An 18,113-nucleotide genomic window follows, 5' to 3' on the forward strand; every position below is an offset into this window, starting at 1 on the left:
TCCGCCGCAGTCACGTTTGTTTTGTTGAGTTTTGCGGGGAAGCAGCCACGCGAATGTCACATCAAAATGGAAAAAAGCCTGAAGAACGACAAGACTCCTTATGTGGAGAAGCTTGAAAAGGAAGCAAGAGATCGGTATTTGTCAGTTATGGTGCTTCTGCCGTGGTCTGAAGACCAAAGATGACTTGTTGCGTGTGATAATGAGAACTGCCCCATTATTATTTAACCTGTGTTGGTCTACACAACATGACACAGCTAAAGACATATGTCAGTTCTGCTCTCTGTGCTCCACTTAAGTTAGTGGTGATTGGTAGTTTGTGATTTGCTTTAACTGACAATTTGGCAACATTAAAAGTACTTGGCCAAAGTAGTAAACTGTCGTCCTTTGTATAAACATTATTATGCGTGTGTGTGTGTGTATATATATATATATATATATACATACATACATAAAATACAGTATTGACACAAATGCTGTACTTACAAAGAATAGGATTCAAGATGACAATATGTTTTATTAAGTACAATCAAGTCACAACAAAATACAAAAAATCAACAACAGCTAAATTTGAAAGGCTGAAACTGTTAGCATACTAAATGGTACCTTTCACGTATAACAGTACAAACTACAAAACAGTTGGGCAAAGGTTTGTAAGGGCACCGCAAACATAAAACGATCTTTACAACAATGTGCAATCTTCGCCGTCACATGGCAGAACCACGTTAATAGGTATAGTTCCTGTTAGGATCTTATACTTCTGGCAAAGATTACCAATTACCTGTTCAACATGGATCCTCAAATGTGCCATCTTCCTAGTCTCCTCCACATCTCTACCAGCTAACTGACAGCGACCGTTTGTGAACGCAGGGAGTTGGACCTCTGCACATAACATACCCACGTGTTCTTGAATATCAAAACCTCTGTCAGCCAAGACAATGTCCCCAGGCAAAAGGTTATTGAGCAAAGCACTGTTCAAGGTGATATGTTTGTCACTTGTGCAACCACCCCAACCTTTTGACATGAAACAAATTCCCCACTTTGGTGTGATTCCAATTAGGTATTTCATGGTGTAGTTATGCTTATAACGAGAAAACATTTGCGCACGGGCCTTAATATTTGATGGTTTCTCTGTAATTTTTTTTTAATTTTTTTTTTTAAATCAATAATCACTGCAACTCTGCGTCTGAAGGACTCAATAAACTCGTGAGGCATTGTTTTATAGAGTGTTTCTCTGTTGGGCCAAACAATTGCTCGTCTCAAATTAGCATGTACAAAGGGCACCATGTCATTGAACACTCAGTACACAGTCTTACGGGAAACATGGAATATGTGTGCAATGTGTAGTGCAGACAGGTCCTAACGCAGGCGCATGAAGGTCAGAAGGAGCATCTGAAGGGCGCTGAAGGCTCCTCCTGTAGCGCACCAACGTCCTCCTCCATCCTCAATTTCTCATGCCTACTTCGTCTAGAAGAGCGGTCCACGTTGGTGGGTTGAACACATGTGTGTCCCAGGCGTAAGGATGGTGCCCAGTCAGGGTCTGCCTCATTTCTTTCATATGCTGGTTTTCCTGCAATTACAAAAGTCGTATCAGTCATACAACAGGTTAACATTAGTTACTTAAATTGGATTTTAAAGCTTTGTAGTGTGTCTAAACTGGTGGGAACTGCCTTCATATGGCACTGATGTGTATGCAACAGATTTTTTTAAATTTATTAATTATTTATTTTTTAAGTTTAACTGATCATTAGGCATAACAAACAAGCAGAAGATTTCTTCTGGTGATTTAGTAGATCTGTAGTCTCCTCCACAGACTGCTTGGTCAAGCATATCAGTAGCCTAAGCGGGAGGTAAATATAGCATTTTTTTCTAACACATCTCCCATACTTATAATCATTCATGGTGTGCTGTTACATCTTCATTAATACCCTTACTTTGTTACCTTTGAACTGTTTTTTAGTGTACTAGTATCATACGGTGAACGCCTGTGGTTTATGCACAGTTAGCCAGTAGGGCTACAGTTAGCCTCTCTTAGACACTAGCGTGGTTAGCCAAAGCAAGCAACACAACCACACGCCATAAGCGTTTAAATGCAGTCAGTATCAGCGTCCGAAGAACATTAACACTTCCAGTTACTTACCTTTATGGAAATGTAGGGAACAGACCGACATGTTTTCAGTTGATGAATGAAAAGCGATGGCCTTTCTTCTCGCCGCTGCAACCATTCGAAGCCTCTTGGTCAACTCATCGGAGTTCCATATTTTCTCTTCCAGGCGGGAATGCTAAAAAAAAACGTATCCCATCCTTTTTGCATTCGTTTCTATCATGGGACCTAGAATGGCAGTCTTTCAAACAACACGAGTGTACCATTTTCAACGATTACCACGCAGAATGGATGCCGAGCAAAGGATTGCGTCACGGGCTTCTTGTTGTTGTACAATACACGAAAACCCACAATGCATTGCGCCAGAAACGTCACGAGACAAGAACCGATTGTGCGGCCCGCAGCGCTGAAAACCGAGGTCATCACTTTACATTATTATGAATATCTTGAAAACCGTAGCAGTTCAAACAAAACTTTTTGCAGCACAATCCAGCACTAACGACGAAGAAAAAAATGGCATCATCGCCGTTCCATTCCGCCGCAGATGGGGGGCTGCGCGTGACGTCACCACTATACATTTTTATGAATATCTCGAAAACCGTAGCAGTTCAAACAAAACTTTTTGCAGCACAATCCAGCACTAACGACGAAGAAAAAAATGGCATCATCGCCGTTCCATTCCGCCGCAGATGGGGGGCTGCGCGTGACGTCATCACTAGACATTTTTATGAATATCTCGAAAACCGTAGCAGTTCAAACAAAACTTTTTGCAGCACAATCCAGCACTAACGAGGCAGAATCAAATGACACCACCGGGGTTCCATTCCGCCACAGATGGGGGGCTGGGTGAACTCTGGATGACCTAAAAAACAATGTTTAATAACTGCAAAACGATGATGGCACAAAAGAAACTTTTTGCAGCACAAACCAGCACAATCATAGCACAAACGATTGACATAATTTTTATATAAATTTGCGTCTGATGGGGGGCTGCGCGTGACGTCATCACTATACATTTTTATGAATATCTCGAAAACCGTAGCAGTTCAAACAAAACTTTTTGCAGCACAATCCAGCACTAACGAGGCAGGATCAAATGACACCACCGGGGTTCCATTCCGCCACAGATGGGGGGCTGGGTGAACTCTGGATGACCTAAAAAACAATGTTTAATAACTGCAAAACGATGATGGCACAAACGAAACTTTTTGCAGCACAAACCAGCACAATCATAGCACAAACGATTGACATAATTTTTATATAAATTTGCGTCTGATGGGGGGCCAACTTCACGGAGGTGATGAGACGAGACGAGAGTAGGACAAAACCGGTGTTCTGCCAAAATGTGGTACACCGGCAAAACGTCCTACAAGAGGCAAATTTGACTCCCAAAGTACTGCCGTGCGCTTTCAGCTTGTTTTGTTTAGATGTATACAGACAGAACATACTTAAGACGCCTAAAGAAAATACTTGAACGTGGTAATATCAAATAATGTGGGTTAAATATGCTACGTGACTAATGTGGTCAACAGATCAATAATCTGCTTTAAAGCCACAACACAATGCTTAAAAGTATGAGAAGGAAACCCATGCAAAAAGTATTTTGAGGCTATGAAAATGTAATAAAAGACTCAATAAAAACACAAATATTAAGTACTTGCCGCTTTTAACCGATGTGCGCATGTGTTGGATGTCTGGCCGCGTAGAAGGAATTGGAGTAACCCAGTAGTGTTCGTCTAGTGACAGTGACAATCTACGTCATCATTCCGGGCCTCCGTTGCGCGTACAAAACATGGCGCCCTCCGTAGGTCGAAACATGTACTAAATATTATAGATTTTTAAATTAATGGCAATATTTTATGTGTTTCTAATAAAATACTTAAGTAAAAGAGAGCAATTGTGGCCTATTAGAGCCTGTAAGTCTTTAAGTCTGAAGTTCCCTTTAACACTAACTTTCTGCATACTCACTTGAATGTAAAGTAATTCCAACATGGCTTGGTCAGACACTGCTTAGCTCATTGGCTGTCATCGACAGTGGTTGACATCCCATCCATTTGAAGTGGGAGGCTCATTTCAAGTGATGGTTGGAAACTAGATCTCGAAGAGTAATTAATCCACAGCATCGGCATGTTATTTCTTAATAGTCCCTGATACCGATGGTGTCACGTCGTCACAGATACTAGTATCAGTATTGGTGCAACACTAGTATTAAACATTATGATTGTGTAAAAAAATATTATGTAAACAGGAGTTACGATAAATTGTGTTATACCAATTATACTAATTTGCAATTGTAGTGGCTTTCTATTTTGTTCAATAGAATCCTTATTACTACAGTATAAGAAAAAGAAGACAAATTATTGTTTTTACAATTACAAAATTGTGCTGAGTGAAAGTGACGAATGGTTGTTAACAGTGGGAAACCACTAGCCATTGCTCAGCGAAAAAAAAAAGTCAAACCCTGTTTGGATATGACCCAGAGATCATTGAAAAAGGTACAGTATAAAATCCCAAGTGCCTGTCAGCAAACCAATGTCCTCCTGACCGTGTCTATCATCTTGCTGACCTCTGTACAGTACGTATTTGTTGTGAGTGTCTTGACGTGGATGTAAATTCTGTGGATGTGTACAGCAGGCGATTGCATGCCGGGTAGGGTTCGAGCAGGGATAGGGTGGCGCATCACGGAGAAAGGAGAGGGGCACACTTAACTGTGAGTAGACCAGCATAATTTAGATCAACGTCAATGACGATCACATCGATTTTTCTGCAAGGCTAAACAAAGATGGCTCAAGCACGCTTATCTTTGCTCATTAACCATCACTAGAGCCTTAGAGCTAAAGATACACCCAATCTTCACTGCGCTATCAACCGCTATAATGAGACCTCATGCAAGGAGTGCTGAGGGAGCCCATGAGTTGAGTTAATCCAATATGTCCTTTGCCAGACATTATTCATACTGTTTGGGTGCACTGATATGATTGCTCACAGTTATCTTATTTTGACAAATTCAAAATGACAACTTGGTTATGTAGGACACGAAACCATCATGATGGAAAATGTACCATTGCATTGCGGTCTCCTCCTCCCTCAGTGCAGCGACACAAGTCCTGGAATCCTAATCCTGGCAAATTTTTTGACTGCTTGTTTGTAAAAATGTATTTTGTTTATTATGCCTCATTTCGGTATCTGACACACGGAGAAAATGGGCACTTCTGACTAATCAAAATGTATTTTGAGGAATTCACTTCTTAATCCTACAAAACTTTCTTGTTCTCTAAATTTTGTTGATACAGGCAACAGATACATTGCACGCTGTGTGTGTGCAGCTAAATACTTTTGGATATCTTGAAAAGATAATGATTTTACAATATGATTTTCATATGAATAAAGGAGGGTGAAAAGTGTTTCATCGTGTAATGAATACAATTTGGTATGGGGGCAATCAGCATTTGACACTACTAAGGTGTCAGCTTGCCTGCGTTAATAGGATGGGGTATGTCTCTATCTATCCCGACAACATTCAAAGATGTTCATATACTATGATGTATGTCTGGTGAGTTTTCTGTCAAGCAAAGCATTCTAAATCCATGGTTATACAGCGTTGCACCGATACCATTTTTTGGCTCCCGATACTGGCTCTATTGACTGATGCCGATACTGTACTGATACCACTTTTTTTGAAAAAAGATAAGATCCTTTTTTTCCTTTTAATACTGAATTAATGCATACGTACTTGACTGTAAAGTAATTGCTTATTTCTTTGGTTGCCATTTAAGGCGTTAAACGTCCAATACTTTTAAAGTAGGAGGGCTCGCAAAGAAACGACCGTAGCGGCCGGTCATCTTGTGTAGGGCTACCAGTAGTTGGAAAATAGATCTCAAAGTACATATTGTATAGCATCGGCAGATTATTTCTTAATACTCTTCGATATCGAAGGCATCATTTTAGTGTCGTATTGGTACTAATACTTGGTATCGGTGCATCACTACAATTACAGGTAGTCCCTTGGTTACGACTTAACGACGCTGGAGTCTTTTGTTTTGAGTCGCGTAAACAGTAACTTATTATACCTCACAGAATCTCGTTTTTTATTTAACTTTATCAATATGACGTGTTCTGTCCTTACTACACGTGAAGTTGTTCAGCTTGACAGACAGCAAACAAGGCAATTGTGGTTCTTGAAGCTTTTTACTTTCTTAACTTTTACTGTACACTTATGTTCAAAAAGACACACATTTTAACAATAAAACACTTGACACAAAACAATTGGTGTTGAAACATTTAACTAGTCTAATCCATACGTAAATTTAGGAGATGAAATTAGCCTGCTAGCGTATTTACAATTCTCATAGCAAATGGTCCACACATAACTCCACAAACTGTAGCTCTAAACCTAATTAAAAATGCATACGCAAACATATATTAGCTGAAACAACTTACAGACTTATGTGGGGCCAAACCAGAGCCCAGCCGTCCTTTATCCATGTCAGACGAGTCTGCTCCTCAATCATACAAGGCCACAGTCCAGCCAGACCTAACGCTATCACCAGAGGGCAGTGTATCCTCCATCATTAAACAAAATACAGTGGTACCTCGACATACGATCACTTCGACACACGATCTTTTCCAAATCCGACGTAAAATTTGACTCGCCATTTGATTCCGCATCCGGCGACATGCTCGAAATACGACGACATGACAGCACCGCAGACGGACGCACAGCGGATTTTCTTATGAGAGAAATCAACATAGGTTTCAAAAAGGTTGATACAGGTGGTGAAACAAGGAAAAAGGTAATGCTTACCATTGAAATGAAGATGAAAATGATAGACAAATATGAGCATGGGATGCACATCCGTGAACTGGCTCAACAATACAGCCGTAGAATGTCTATCTTCACAATCCTCCTCTGACCACTGTTCGCCAGTCTTTATAAGTTAAGGTGACAATTATTATTGTGGTGACATCGCCAAAGAAATCGGCAGCTTTGTCAGGCTTTTATCATTTATTTCAGAACTTGTCCAACACAAAACGCCTACTGTCCGCTGCAGTTGACGGTGTTCTCAACAAAACATTAAAAGCAAAAGTAAACTCTCAACCACACCGCTCCCTCTCTCTGTCACATCAGGTAAAGCAAAAAACGTCCGCCACATTAGAACCTGATTTGTTACATTATTACAGGAATTATTAGTATAATTATATTATTATCCGATTTTTATTTATAATTTATTTGTTTTGCTATGTATAATTGCCATTTGTAACAGTACTGGCAATATCTATAAAGGATTTAGTGTAGGTTTTTGGGCTGTGGAATGAATTAAGGGAATTCTAATGTATTCTTATGGGAAAATCCTGCACGACATACGACCATTTCGACTTACAAACAAGGTCATGGAATGATTTAACTTCGTATGTAGAGGTACCACTGTACAATGCTTTTGGACTTTTTGGAAAGTTATTTTGAGATTTAGGGCTACTTAAAGGGTTAATTCTGACTTACTCGGAAATTCGGGCCAGTGTAGGAACGGAATTCGTTCGTAACCCGGGGGACTACCTGTACTTCAATAACTTAATTGGAATTGGTCCTGTAACAAATCGTTTCGTGTGGCAAGTTTTACATATTCATAATGATCCTTACTCTCCGATCTCCTTTTTTTTTTTTTCTTTTAATGGCATCATGATCATGCTCAATATAAATTTACATGGGGAATGAATTAAGGCTTTCTTACTGTTATACCAATAGTTTTTGTTTTTTTTTAAATTCTCCAGTATCATCTCAACGCACAGACCTGCATAACTCTAAATAAGGCCCTCAGGCGTTTCCGTTTCAAAATAATTAGTCGGAAGTGCCTGTCTGAACAAACCAGCGTCATATTATAAATAACCAGTTATAGTAACCTTTAATGTGAGCTGTTTTGATGGTGCAATGATGAACACAAAAGTGATGGTCCTGTATTTACTGCCTGGCCACATAAGCAACACCTGAGGTTCAAAAAGAAGAAAAAAGAGGTTTCTTTGTAATTGATTTTTTTGTTGTTGTTGTTGTTCCCAAAGGGTTATACGGTTTTTAGCATTTTGTGTTTCCCAGGCTTTCATTACAAACTAACATGAGATGTCATCTTCCAACAGGAGAGTCATGTTATTCTTAATTAAAATCAAGTCACTCCTTCTGCCAGCTTTCATCATGCCATCCATGCCTACCGATGCCTGCTCACCACCTGATCCCATGCCATCAGGGGGTTGAGAGGAATGTGCTGGATGGCACAAATTATGCCCTTAAAAAAATGTGGGCACATGACCCAATGAAAAGAATGTACTGCGGGGCCATTGATGGAGATTCTGAATTTGTCATGCTGTTGTTTTGTGTTTATTTATCCTATGTTTTGCCATTTTTGTAGCTTTCCATCCAACCATGAAATGTCCTAGCATGATGAAATTCACACCACACTGCCCTGACCCTTCCGTAGCACCCGCCTCCCCTCCCCCACTTACCAATCTCTCGCCCTCTCACTCATTCTTTACTTTATTCATGCAACACTTTCTTTTCTAAATGAATTAAGTATTTTCCTTTCACACATGAGCATTTGGATCTTTGAGTATGCTTTTTTTTTTTTTTTTAATTAATATAAAATATGATGCATTACCGCCCATTTCATTCCCTTATGTGTGGGGTGAATTTCCATTATACCCTGTATGGTATAATGACTTTAAATGGGCTTCAGTTACAGTTGCTTTTGTATCCCTCTTCCATATGCATTTAGTGGATATCCACTAACCCTATTTGTAGCTTGAGTTTTTATATCTGCCTGGCTTTGAATGTGGATGTTTGCTTTGCTAGTGGCTTTTTTTCAAGGTATTTTCCCTATTCCTGAACCCTTGGCTTATGCATAAGGATATTCTTTCACAAAAACAATCAAGTGGATGGAAATTTATTTGATTTTTCTTTTCTTCCCCTATGCAGCCATCTTCCTCTCTAGAGACTCAGGATGTAAGAATTCCTTAATATGAGTTCTTGTATGCACGCAAACACCCAATTGTTGGGATGAGAGTAGCGGCGGGGCACTCTGATGGTGATGGATAGAATTCAAATAACAGACAAATAGATTTTTCTTGTTGATAAATAGGCTGCATGTTGAAATGTTGGCAAAAATCAAGTAGTTTTTGGCATATATTTTGTTCATATTGAGTATGGGTATTGTTGATAAAAGGGAGTCGGCACTCTGAAGGATATAGTTGGCAATATTTAGGGTAGTCTAATTAGTGAAACATGGTATCACACTCACTGACATCTTTACTACCCATCACTCATTCTAATGCATTTCTAGGAGCCCCAACGATTGGAGCACCGTGCTCATCTTTGCGGTACCTGTGTGACAGCTTGCATAAAATTTATGAGTGCCCTCATATGATATGGTTAAACCTTCCCACTCTCACGACCCAAACCCTCTCTACTTCCCTCTTTGCTCTCATCTAATTATAGCTCAACACTTGTAGTTTATTACTGGAGTGGCTGGGAATGGGAGAGGGAAGTGAAAGCAAGGTTATCTCCCCAGCCATAGAACATGAATAATGTTTCTACATATATTCATTTTAGGATAGAAAAAGTGGTAGAGCAGAGCCCGACCCCAAAAAGAAAGCCTCTTTTAGGTCCATCAGTACCAACCTGGCCTCCAGCATCAAGAGACGTAGGTCCTCCAAAGACACGGTAAGAAGGCCAAAGAGCAGAATCTTCCCTTGTTTATTCTTCCCTCTCTATTTTTTTCTTCTCTGTCCTCTCTGCCCACATATTCATATTCAACCATTAGAGCGTCACATGCTCCACTCATCCATATCCACAAGGCTCAGCTGCCTCTACCATGCGTCTGTCAACATTCAATCCACCATCAAGCATCTATAGCGCCTTCACAGGATAAAATGCTTCAGTGCAGGTCAGGTCAGGCCGTGCTCTTGAATTAGAGAACGCATTACTCGCTCACAGTAGGTGGGAGTGGGATGGGGTCCAGGTTATTCAAGAAAAAAAAAAAAAGCTGCCAGTGGTGCTATGTCTTTGGCTGCTGGTTTGGTTGTGGAATCTGCAAAATGTTGGTCCTTCAAATTGTTGTGCATATCCTGTCAATGTGTTTTAAGTGTCTGTGATTTTTGCTGCTTCATATTTTATGTATTCACATTTCCTTTGCAACAGTCCTGCAACGCTTCAACTGATTAATTTCTTTTGTTTGGAAGCATGTTGTAAGCGTCTCATCGTTTTATCCAACTTTCTATTTTCAAGGTGGTTATTTGATGGCGGCGCCTGCTGGGAAAAGTACTAATGAAGTTTTACCTGTCTACTCCAGGATTACTCATGGATTTATATTGATATTTAAATCAATTATTTCTTTTTTTCTTTTGCTTTGTCATATTTTGCCATCATAATTATTGTTGATTTTTCCAGTGTCCTTTATGTGAATTGTTTGTGACCTTTTCAGAGTATTTCCAGGTGGTGAAGACTTCTTTTTCTCGACATTCATTCACTGTATGAGGTTGCTGACGCTGACTGTCCAAAGATGCAAACGTGAACGGATTTTATTTTATCGTCATTCCTTTTTGAATCTTTGTTGATTTATATTAGTATTAATTTCCCACTTGAGTGTATTGGCGTGCGTGTGCGTGTTTATTTAATATTGTCTTTCTCTCTTGTTTTGCTGTTGTCATTTTTATATCTCTATTGAACAAAATCACTTTTACTCCTCTTTATTGCGGTTTGGCAATAGAATTGAAGAGGAGTGGGATTTGCATTTTAATTTTGTCTCCTTTACCTTTCTTGTCGGTGCAGGAGCCTAAGAGAAAAAGTTCAAAGTAACACGGCTTTTAGAGTAAATACAAGTTGGGACCAAAATAGTTACCATCCTCAGTCTTTGACCTTTATTTTTGATTTTATATGAATGTTCTTCTTTTACATGAATGGATATCAATGGACTTTAGTGTCAGTGTCCCTCACCCACATGCAACACTGCTCCTTTCTCCTTCTGCAAAGCATGCAAACTGTCGTAGAATTAGTGGCATTAGAAAACAGTGCTGTGTAGTGATGAGTTCCATAGTGACTGTTAAGTAAATGGCGTTTAACCATTGGTTTGCTTGTGACATCTCTAGTAGAGGTGCTCTATTTGACCCAAGTGGAGGCCACTGTTAGCAGGCTTTTGAAGAAGTCATAAGTAAAAGTACAGGTAATCCCTGGGTTACGACGAACCCCACTTAAGTGATTTTGACTTTACACTGTCGAAGTCTTGTCCGCCATTTTGTCTCCAGTCGTGTTTTTTTTTTAAAATCTCGTAAACAATACCTCGTTGTACTTCACAGTATATTATTTTTTACTTTATTTTATTAATATGATATGTTGTGTCCTCCCTAAACCTGAAGTTTTTCAGCTTGACAGACAGCAATCGAGGCAATTTTTTAAGCTTTTTACTTCCTTCACTTCTAACAATTTGTAAAGCTGTAGCACATATGTACACTTATTTTCAAAACGACACACATTTTAACAATAAAACACTTGACACAAAACAATTGTTGTTCATTTAGTCTGATCAATATGTAAAATTAGTAGATTAAATCAGCCTAATTTGCCTAATAAAAGTCCGCTATCTTAAATGCTACAAATGCTAACGTATTTACATTTCTCATAGCTGCTATGATATAGCAAATCATTTACACATAATTCCACAAACAGTACCTCTAAACTTAATTTCAAATGCATACACAAACATACACGGTATTAGCGTAAACAATTTACAGCCTTATTGTCCTTTATCCATGTCAGACGAGTCCACTCCTCAGTCAATACAAAGCGAGAGTCCAGCCAAACCCAACGCTGCCAACAGAGGGCAGTGTATCCTCCATCATTAAACAAAATACAATACAGTACAGTGGTACCTCGACATACGATTGCTCCGACACACGATCTTTTCGACATCTAATGTAAAATTTGACTCACCATTTGTTTCTACATCCACCGACATGCTCGAAATATGATGATTTATGACAGCGCCGCAGTTTCTTTGTTGTCCCACAAAACGGACCTGCAGATTTTTTTGTGAGCGAAATCATCATGGATTCCAAGAATGTTAGTGTAGGTGGTGAAAAAAGGAAAACGGTGAGGCTTACCGTTGATACAAAGATGGAAATGATAGAAAAAGATGAGCGTGGTGTGCATATCCGTGAACTGGCTCGACAATACGGTCGTAGAATGTCGACAATCTCACCGCTCCTCCTTCGACCTCCGTTCAGCTTTAAATGTCTTTATGTGTTAAGATGACAATTATTATTGTGGTAACATCTCCAAAAAAATCGCCAGCTTTGTCAGGTTTTTAATCATTTATTTCAGAACTTGTGCAACACAACATGCCTACTGTCCGCCGGAGCTAGACAAAGTGAAAGTAAAAAGTCCCTCTCTCACTCTGTCAAGTCAGCCACGCGGTGCATTCAGGTACACCACGCAAAACACATCCGCCACATTAGAACCTGATTTGTTAGATTATTACAAGTATTATTATAATTATTACTGTTATTATAAAATTATTCTGATTTTTATTCAAAATGTATTTGTTTTGCTCTGTGTAATTGCTATTTGCAGTAGTACCAGCAGCATTTATTAAGGATTTAGTGTAGGTTTTGAGGCAGTGGAACGAATTAATGGAATTATAATGTCTTTTTATGGGAAAATCTTGCTCGACATACGGCCATTTATACTTACAAACAAGGTCCTGGAACGAATTAACTAGAGGTACCACTGTACTTTCAAACAAACAGATTGAGAGATGAGATTTTGGAGGTATTAAGGGGTACTTAAAGGGTTAATTCCGATTCAATCGGAAATTCAGGTTACGTTGCCAGCATAGGAGCGGAACTCGTTCGTAACCTAGGGACTACCTGTCGTACCTTACTGTAAGCAGGAGCTTAAAGGTCAAACTAATGGAGAGTGGGGGCATCCATTCTTGAAGATAATGCATGTTGCTTTGATCAAAATGTGTCTGTAGGAAGTTTACTATGCAGGATTCACTGAAACGAAAAATTATGATTATATGAGAGCAAAATATTGAAATTAACCATAAAAGACTGGTCTACATGCTAGAAAACAATGACAAAAAAATATATATGACAAACAATAAAATCCACATTATCACTAAGGAATAGTTTAATGTAATGTGTAAAACTGAAATTGCATATTAGGGTTTTTTTTTTCCCAAATGGGTTATTTATTTTGTGTGCATGACTTTCCACAAGAAAGCACAAGAAAGAGAATTAGAATTCTCAACATCAATCGTCTCTTGCTGTATTATAGGTACATTTAAAATCGACCCTTAAAAGTTTATAAGTTAAATTATTTGACAATGACATTTCAGTTTGTCGTTTAAAAAAAAAAACAGTTTTCCATGCAATAGTGTTCATACTAAATATTAATTTCTATTAAGTGCTTTTTAAATTTATGTTATTTCATAGCCCTGGTTCAATAAGATTTGTTAATCAGAAATAGAAAAAAAAACTATATATATATATATGTATATATATATATATATATACATATATATATATATTTAAAGTATATACTGGTATATACAGTACATGCATCAGTGAGACCCCATTCCGAAAGCAAAAATCTATCTGGCAAAATCCTTGTTACCATAGCAACTAAAAATCTGCATGGAAAACATGTAGCTCTACACTATTATTAACTCCACTCTACTTTAAATGAATTGTACAGCAATACGGTGATGGCTCTGACACAGCAGCATTTTGAAATCAACCAAAAATTTCCTCCTCCTGGTTTGACAAATGAGAGAAGACACATTTATACATAGCTACAAAAGACTAGATGGCGAAGAATCACTCATTGCAATGCGAGTAAATCATCTCCAGAGGAAAAATAATAAATCAATTGTGCTGTTGTCTTGGCTCGTGCACAAAACAAACCCTCCCAACCGACCCACCTCAGGCACATGAACTCAAGATCAAAATTAATCAGCATGAGTGGGATTAGAAAACCTTGCAGCAGTAATTAATTGCAATAAAACTGTAGAGAATATTATACCACCACTCCATATAGAAGTTACATCATTTTGACAGAAAATAACAGCCGTATGTGTTCTCCCATATTTTTTTTCTCTACCTCTGCAGCAGTACCCACCCACTGACATCACGGGGCAACTTAATTTGTCTGACCCGTCCGTCAGCACTGTGGTGTAGGGAGTGTGACCTCCCAAGCCAACTCGAAGCCGAAGGAGAGAGGAAACAAAAAGAGGAAGGTGACATGGAAGGAGCTTCATCTCCTTCATCCTTTCACCGCCAGCCAGTGGAGTTTGTCGAGGAGTTGAGAACGTGGCTCAAAACACTCAACTTGCACCTTTCAAACAGTCAGGATTGCCTGACCATACAGATAGACCTTTGTAAGATCCCCGAGCATGCACAGAGCCATTCGAATCTCATATAGATTTTTTCCATTTACATACAAGTATTACTACCTATGTATTTAATCTTCTTTTCTGCCATTTTATTCAACATACAGTATTTACTTACATAATCTTTGTCGTTTATTCCAATTTCGTAACTGCCTTTCTGGTGCCGTTTAGTTACAACAATGTAAAAGCCAATTTTAATGCCAGTACTGTAACACATCACTACCAAGTAGAGTTTATAAATCACTATTTATAGACTTCATAATGCATTGACGGGACCCGGGCGCGGGAATGAATCATAAGGTGCCTATCTCCGTCAAAGCTAACCGAGTGGAAACACAGATAAAGAGCTTTTTCTGTTGAAAATTCTTGTGAATATATGCTTAAATCCCTGAATTCTTTATAGATATGGACGTAAAACAGTCTCGATTCTTCGTTAACAGCAACAACAACAAAAAAAAAATGCAGTTAGCAGTTATCTTACGTAAATATTGCCAACTATGAGGCTAGTCACCAGTGTTGTAAATAATGGCGTTAGAGTAAAACGGTGTTACTAACAGCGTTATTTTTTTCAGTATTTTTTTTTTCCAGTCATTACTTTTCTCGTTACCGTTACTGAGGATGTAAAAGGGAGTTGTGACGCCGTTGCAAACGCGATGTTAGGTGGCTCCAATAATACCTGACTGTAGCCGACAGCCGCTACAAACCACACCCAGCTGATGCTACGGTAGATACCACATACATATAGAACTAGATGCGAAATGATGGACTCGCAATGACATTCAATGATGGTTGGTTAACAGCTGCCATCTTAAAGCAGTAGACCTCTCAGGAAGGCTTTGTTGTAGAGAAACTTTCTAGCGAACCAAAGTAACTATTTATCTAAAATACTCCTAAATCATCAAAATCTTGACTTTAATCAGTCTTTCAATGATGAAATAGTTTTTAAAATTTCACATGTCGAAAGTAGACAGAAGGGAACTAATGCAATAACGGGAGCAATTTTAGCAACTTTAACGGTTGATTCACAACATTAAATGACTTCCAAACATAGCAAGGTTTTCGATCTAGTTATCGCAGTATCCACAATACTCCTGTGTCTAGTTAAGTTTAGGGTAAAGAATTGGGCTAGGGCCAACTGTCCCAAAAACTCTTTGAACTTCACGTTGTGTGACCTATGTTTTTTTGTTTTTGTTTTTTAATGAAAAAAAAACATGAAAAGTAATACCAGTTAGTCTGCGAAGTAACTACTCTTACATTCAGGTACTGAATAAGTAACGCAATTACTTTTTGGGAGAGGTAATTTGTAACTGTAATTTATTACTTATTTAAAGTAAGATTAACAACACTGCTATTCAATAAGGAAGTTAGCAGCAGCCATACGTAAACGAAGAGCTTTTTCCGTTGAAAATTCTTGTGAATAAATGCTTAAATCTCCAAATTCTTTGTAGATATGGACGTAAAACAGTCTCGATTCTTGGTTAATAGCAAAAAAAAAAAAAAAAAAAAACATGCTGGTACAATTCATTTTATGTAAATAAAGCGGAATATGAGGCTAATCAGTAAGGAATTTAGGGGCTGCCATATCTAAACGAGCTTTTTCTGTTGAAAATTCTTGTGTATAAATACTTAAATCCCTGAATTCTTTGTAGATATGGACGTAAAACAGTCTCGATTCTTTGTTAAAGGAGCAAAAAGCCAGGCAGTTAGCATTTATTTTACGTAAATATTGCGAAGTATGATGCAGCTAATTTCTCCCATTTATTTTTTTTTCACAACGTTTCAAAATGCACGCATGGTACGAAAAATAAAATGATTACCTTGAATCCTCCAACAAATCACTCCTGAGACAATCCTTCCTGTTTGTATGCGGTACAACTTTCGTACTTTTTCAACCTAAATCCGGCGTTGGATCCCTGCATGTGCTGACTAACCGCGACCGACTGCGAATAACTGAAGCGGAATGCAGGACGGCCCCCTACTTGAAGGCGTTGCGCAGTGGCCGACGGATGTGACCCGTCAATACAATTATGAAGTCTCTTACCATCTATTAGTTTTTATGGCACAGTCCTTCAATATGATATGTCCTGTAAACCCCTGGTATGTGCATCTTAAAAGGAATTGTTTGTGTGACCTTACGGAATTCAAAATAGTTTAGACGATATTTATTTGAGAAGCACTAAGACTGCAATGATAAGAATAGGATTACTTACGAAAGCATGTCTGTTTGTATATAATCTATTTGTATTTGAATTTCACTGCTCATGTAATTATTTATATGTTGACCGTGATATACAGACTGTAAACTGTATCGTTCCCTCTTTAGTTATTCACTAAAATGCCAAATGCATGATGTGTTTTTTTTTTTTCAAATTATGCCATGAATTTCTGAACAAAACTCAATTGAGCTTTATTGCATTTTGTAGAAGAAGAAAGCATTTACTTTGCAGTCTGACAGAACTGCAAACTAATATTTTTTAAGCTGTAAGCCATGTTACGTTTGGGGCTGCCCTCTGTCTTCCTCTCTCCTGCTGCAGTCGCTCTCTTTTCCGGTCTCTAACGGGTTGCATCAAAAGGCCGTGTTTTTCAGCCAACCAGCACTTAATCTTTGGTGAAAAACCTTCCTCGTGGCAGAGGTTGTTGCCAGGGAACTTTTTCATGAAGGATCCTGAGTGAATTTGAAGCGTTTCAAAGCTTGCAAGCTTTGGTTGGATGCAAAAACAGGCCTTTTCCCAGTTTCTGGAGCTGAGAAATCACTGCCTTCCTGGTGTACAACACCTCATAGCACTTTACGCTGAGAGGGCACTCCCAAACTATTATGAAATACACTGCAATTGTAACACCATAAAATCACTTTGAGTGTTTATAAGTATTTATGTTTTTTTGTGGGGGGTTCTACATTGTTAGACGGTAACTAACTTAATCTGAAAATTGATTTTAAAATGTAAGTTGGAACATTTTGCACAATCACATGGTGCCAAACATGACCTTTCAACAGTTTGCTCTGGCCTGCATGCTGACAAGTTATTACAACTGCAATAGTCTTGCTTTTCTTTATGTATTTCTGACATGTATTGCATCTGTGGATTGAAACTGAGTGAGGCACTTCAATAGAATGAAATGTTAATGGAGTTCTGTTTAGTAAGGATAGGAAATGATCGACTGTATTACGTGTGTGTTATGACCGCTGCTGAGAATGTCTTTTATTAATTAAATCTCTCTTTTTTATCATTATTTTTTATTTTTACACACAGGCACACACGCACACACAACCCACACATAAGCCCTTTACAGGCATGCACACACGCTTAATATACAGCATAAATCCCCATGATTTCTTAAATCTTTGAACTATTTTGTTTATAGCATTGTGAATAAAATACACCTGCAAGTCACAAAATTGTGTTTTCGATGTATCGATAAATCATTATGGTTACACTTTATTTGAATCGAGTGTCGTAATCATGAATACGAACTGAATATGAAGATTTCAAGTAATCATTTTAAATCATTCATCTTTTATCTACAATCATCTTGTTCTTTTGCACAAATAATCAGGCATCCTTGTATTCTCTCAACACATT

The 18,113-nt window shown here is 38.4% G+C and overlaps 1 protein-coding gene across 11 annotated transcripts in view; it reads left to right on the forward strand.

Moving 5' to 3' along the window:
* Positions 1–17,763, forward strand: part of LOC130905305 (glutamate receptor ionotropic, NMDA 1) — a 62,201-nt gene extending 44,438 nt beyond the window's left edge. For 5 of the 11 annotated variants that reach the window (XM_057818567.1, XM_057818578.1, XM_057818568.1 and 2 more), the window contains 3 exons: positions 9,063–9,089; positions 9,696–9,806; positions 14,252–17,763. In XM_057818567.1, the coding sequence (XP_057674550.1) occupies positions 9,063–9,089; positions 9,696–9,806; positions 14,252–14,320 (207 nt within the window). In that variant the 3' untranslated portion in view covers positions 14,321–17,763. The remainder of the gene's footprint in view (positions 1–9,062; positions 9,090–9,695; positions 9,807–14,251) is intronic. The other 6 variants (XM_057818574.1, XM_057818576.1, XM_057818579.1 and 3 more) reach the window with 4 other exon arrangements.
* The last annotated feature ends 350 nt before the right edge of the window (positions 17,764–18,113 follow it).

This window comes from Corythoichthys intestinalis, chromosome 17 (genome assembly GCF_030265065.1).
Source record: "Corythoichthys intestinalis isolate RoL2023-P3 chromosome 17, ASM3026506v1, whole genome shotgun sequence".
NCBI lineage: Eukaryota > Metazoa > Chordata > Actinopteri > Syngnathiformes > Syngnathidae > Corythoichthys > Corythoichthys intestinalis.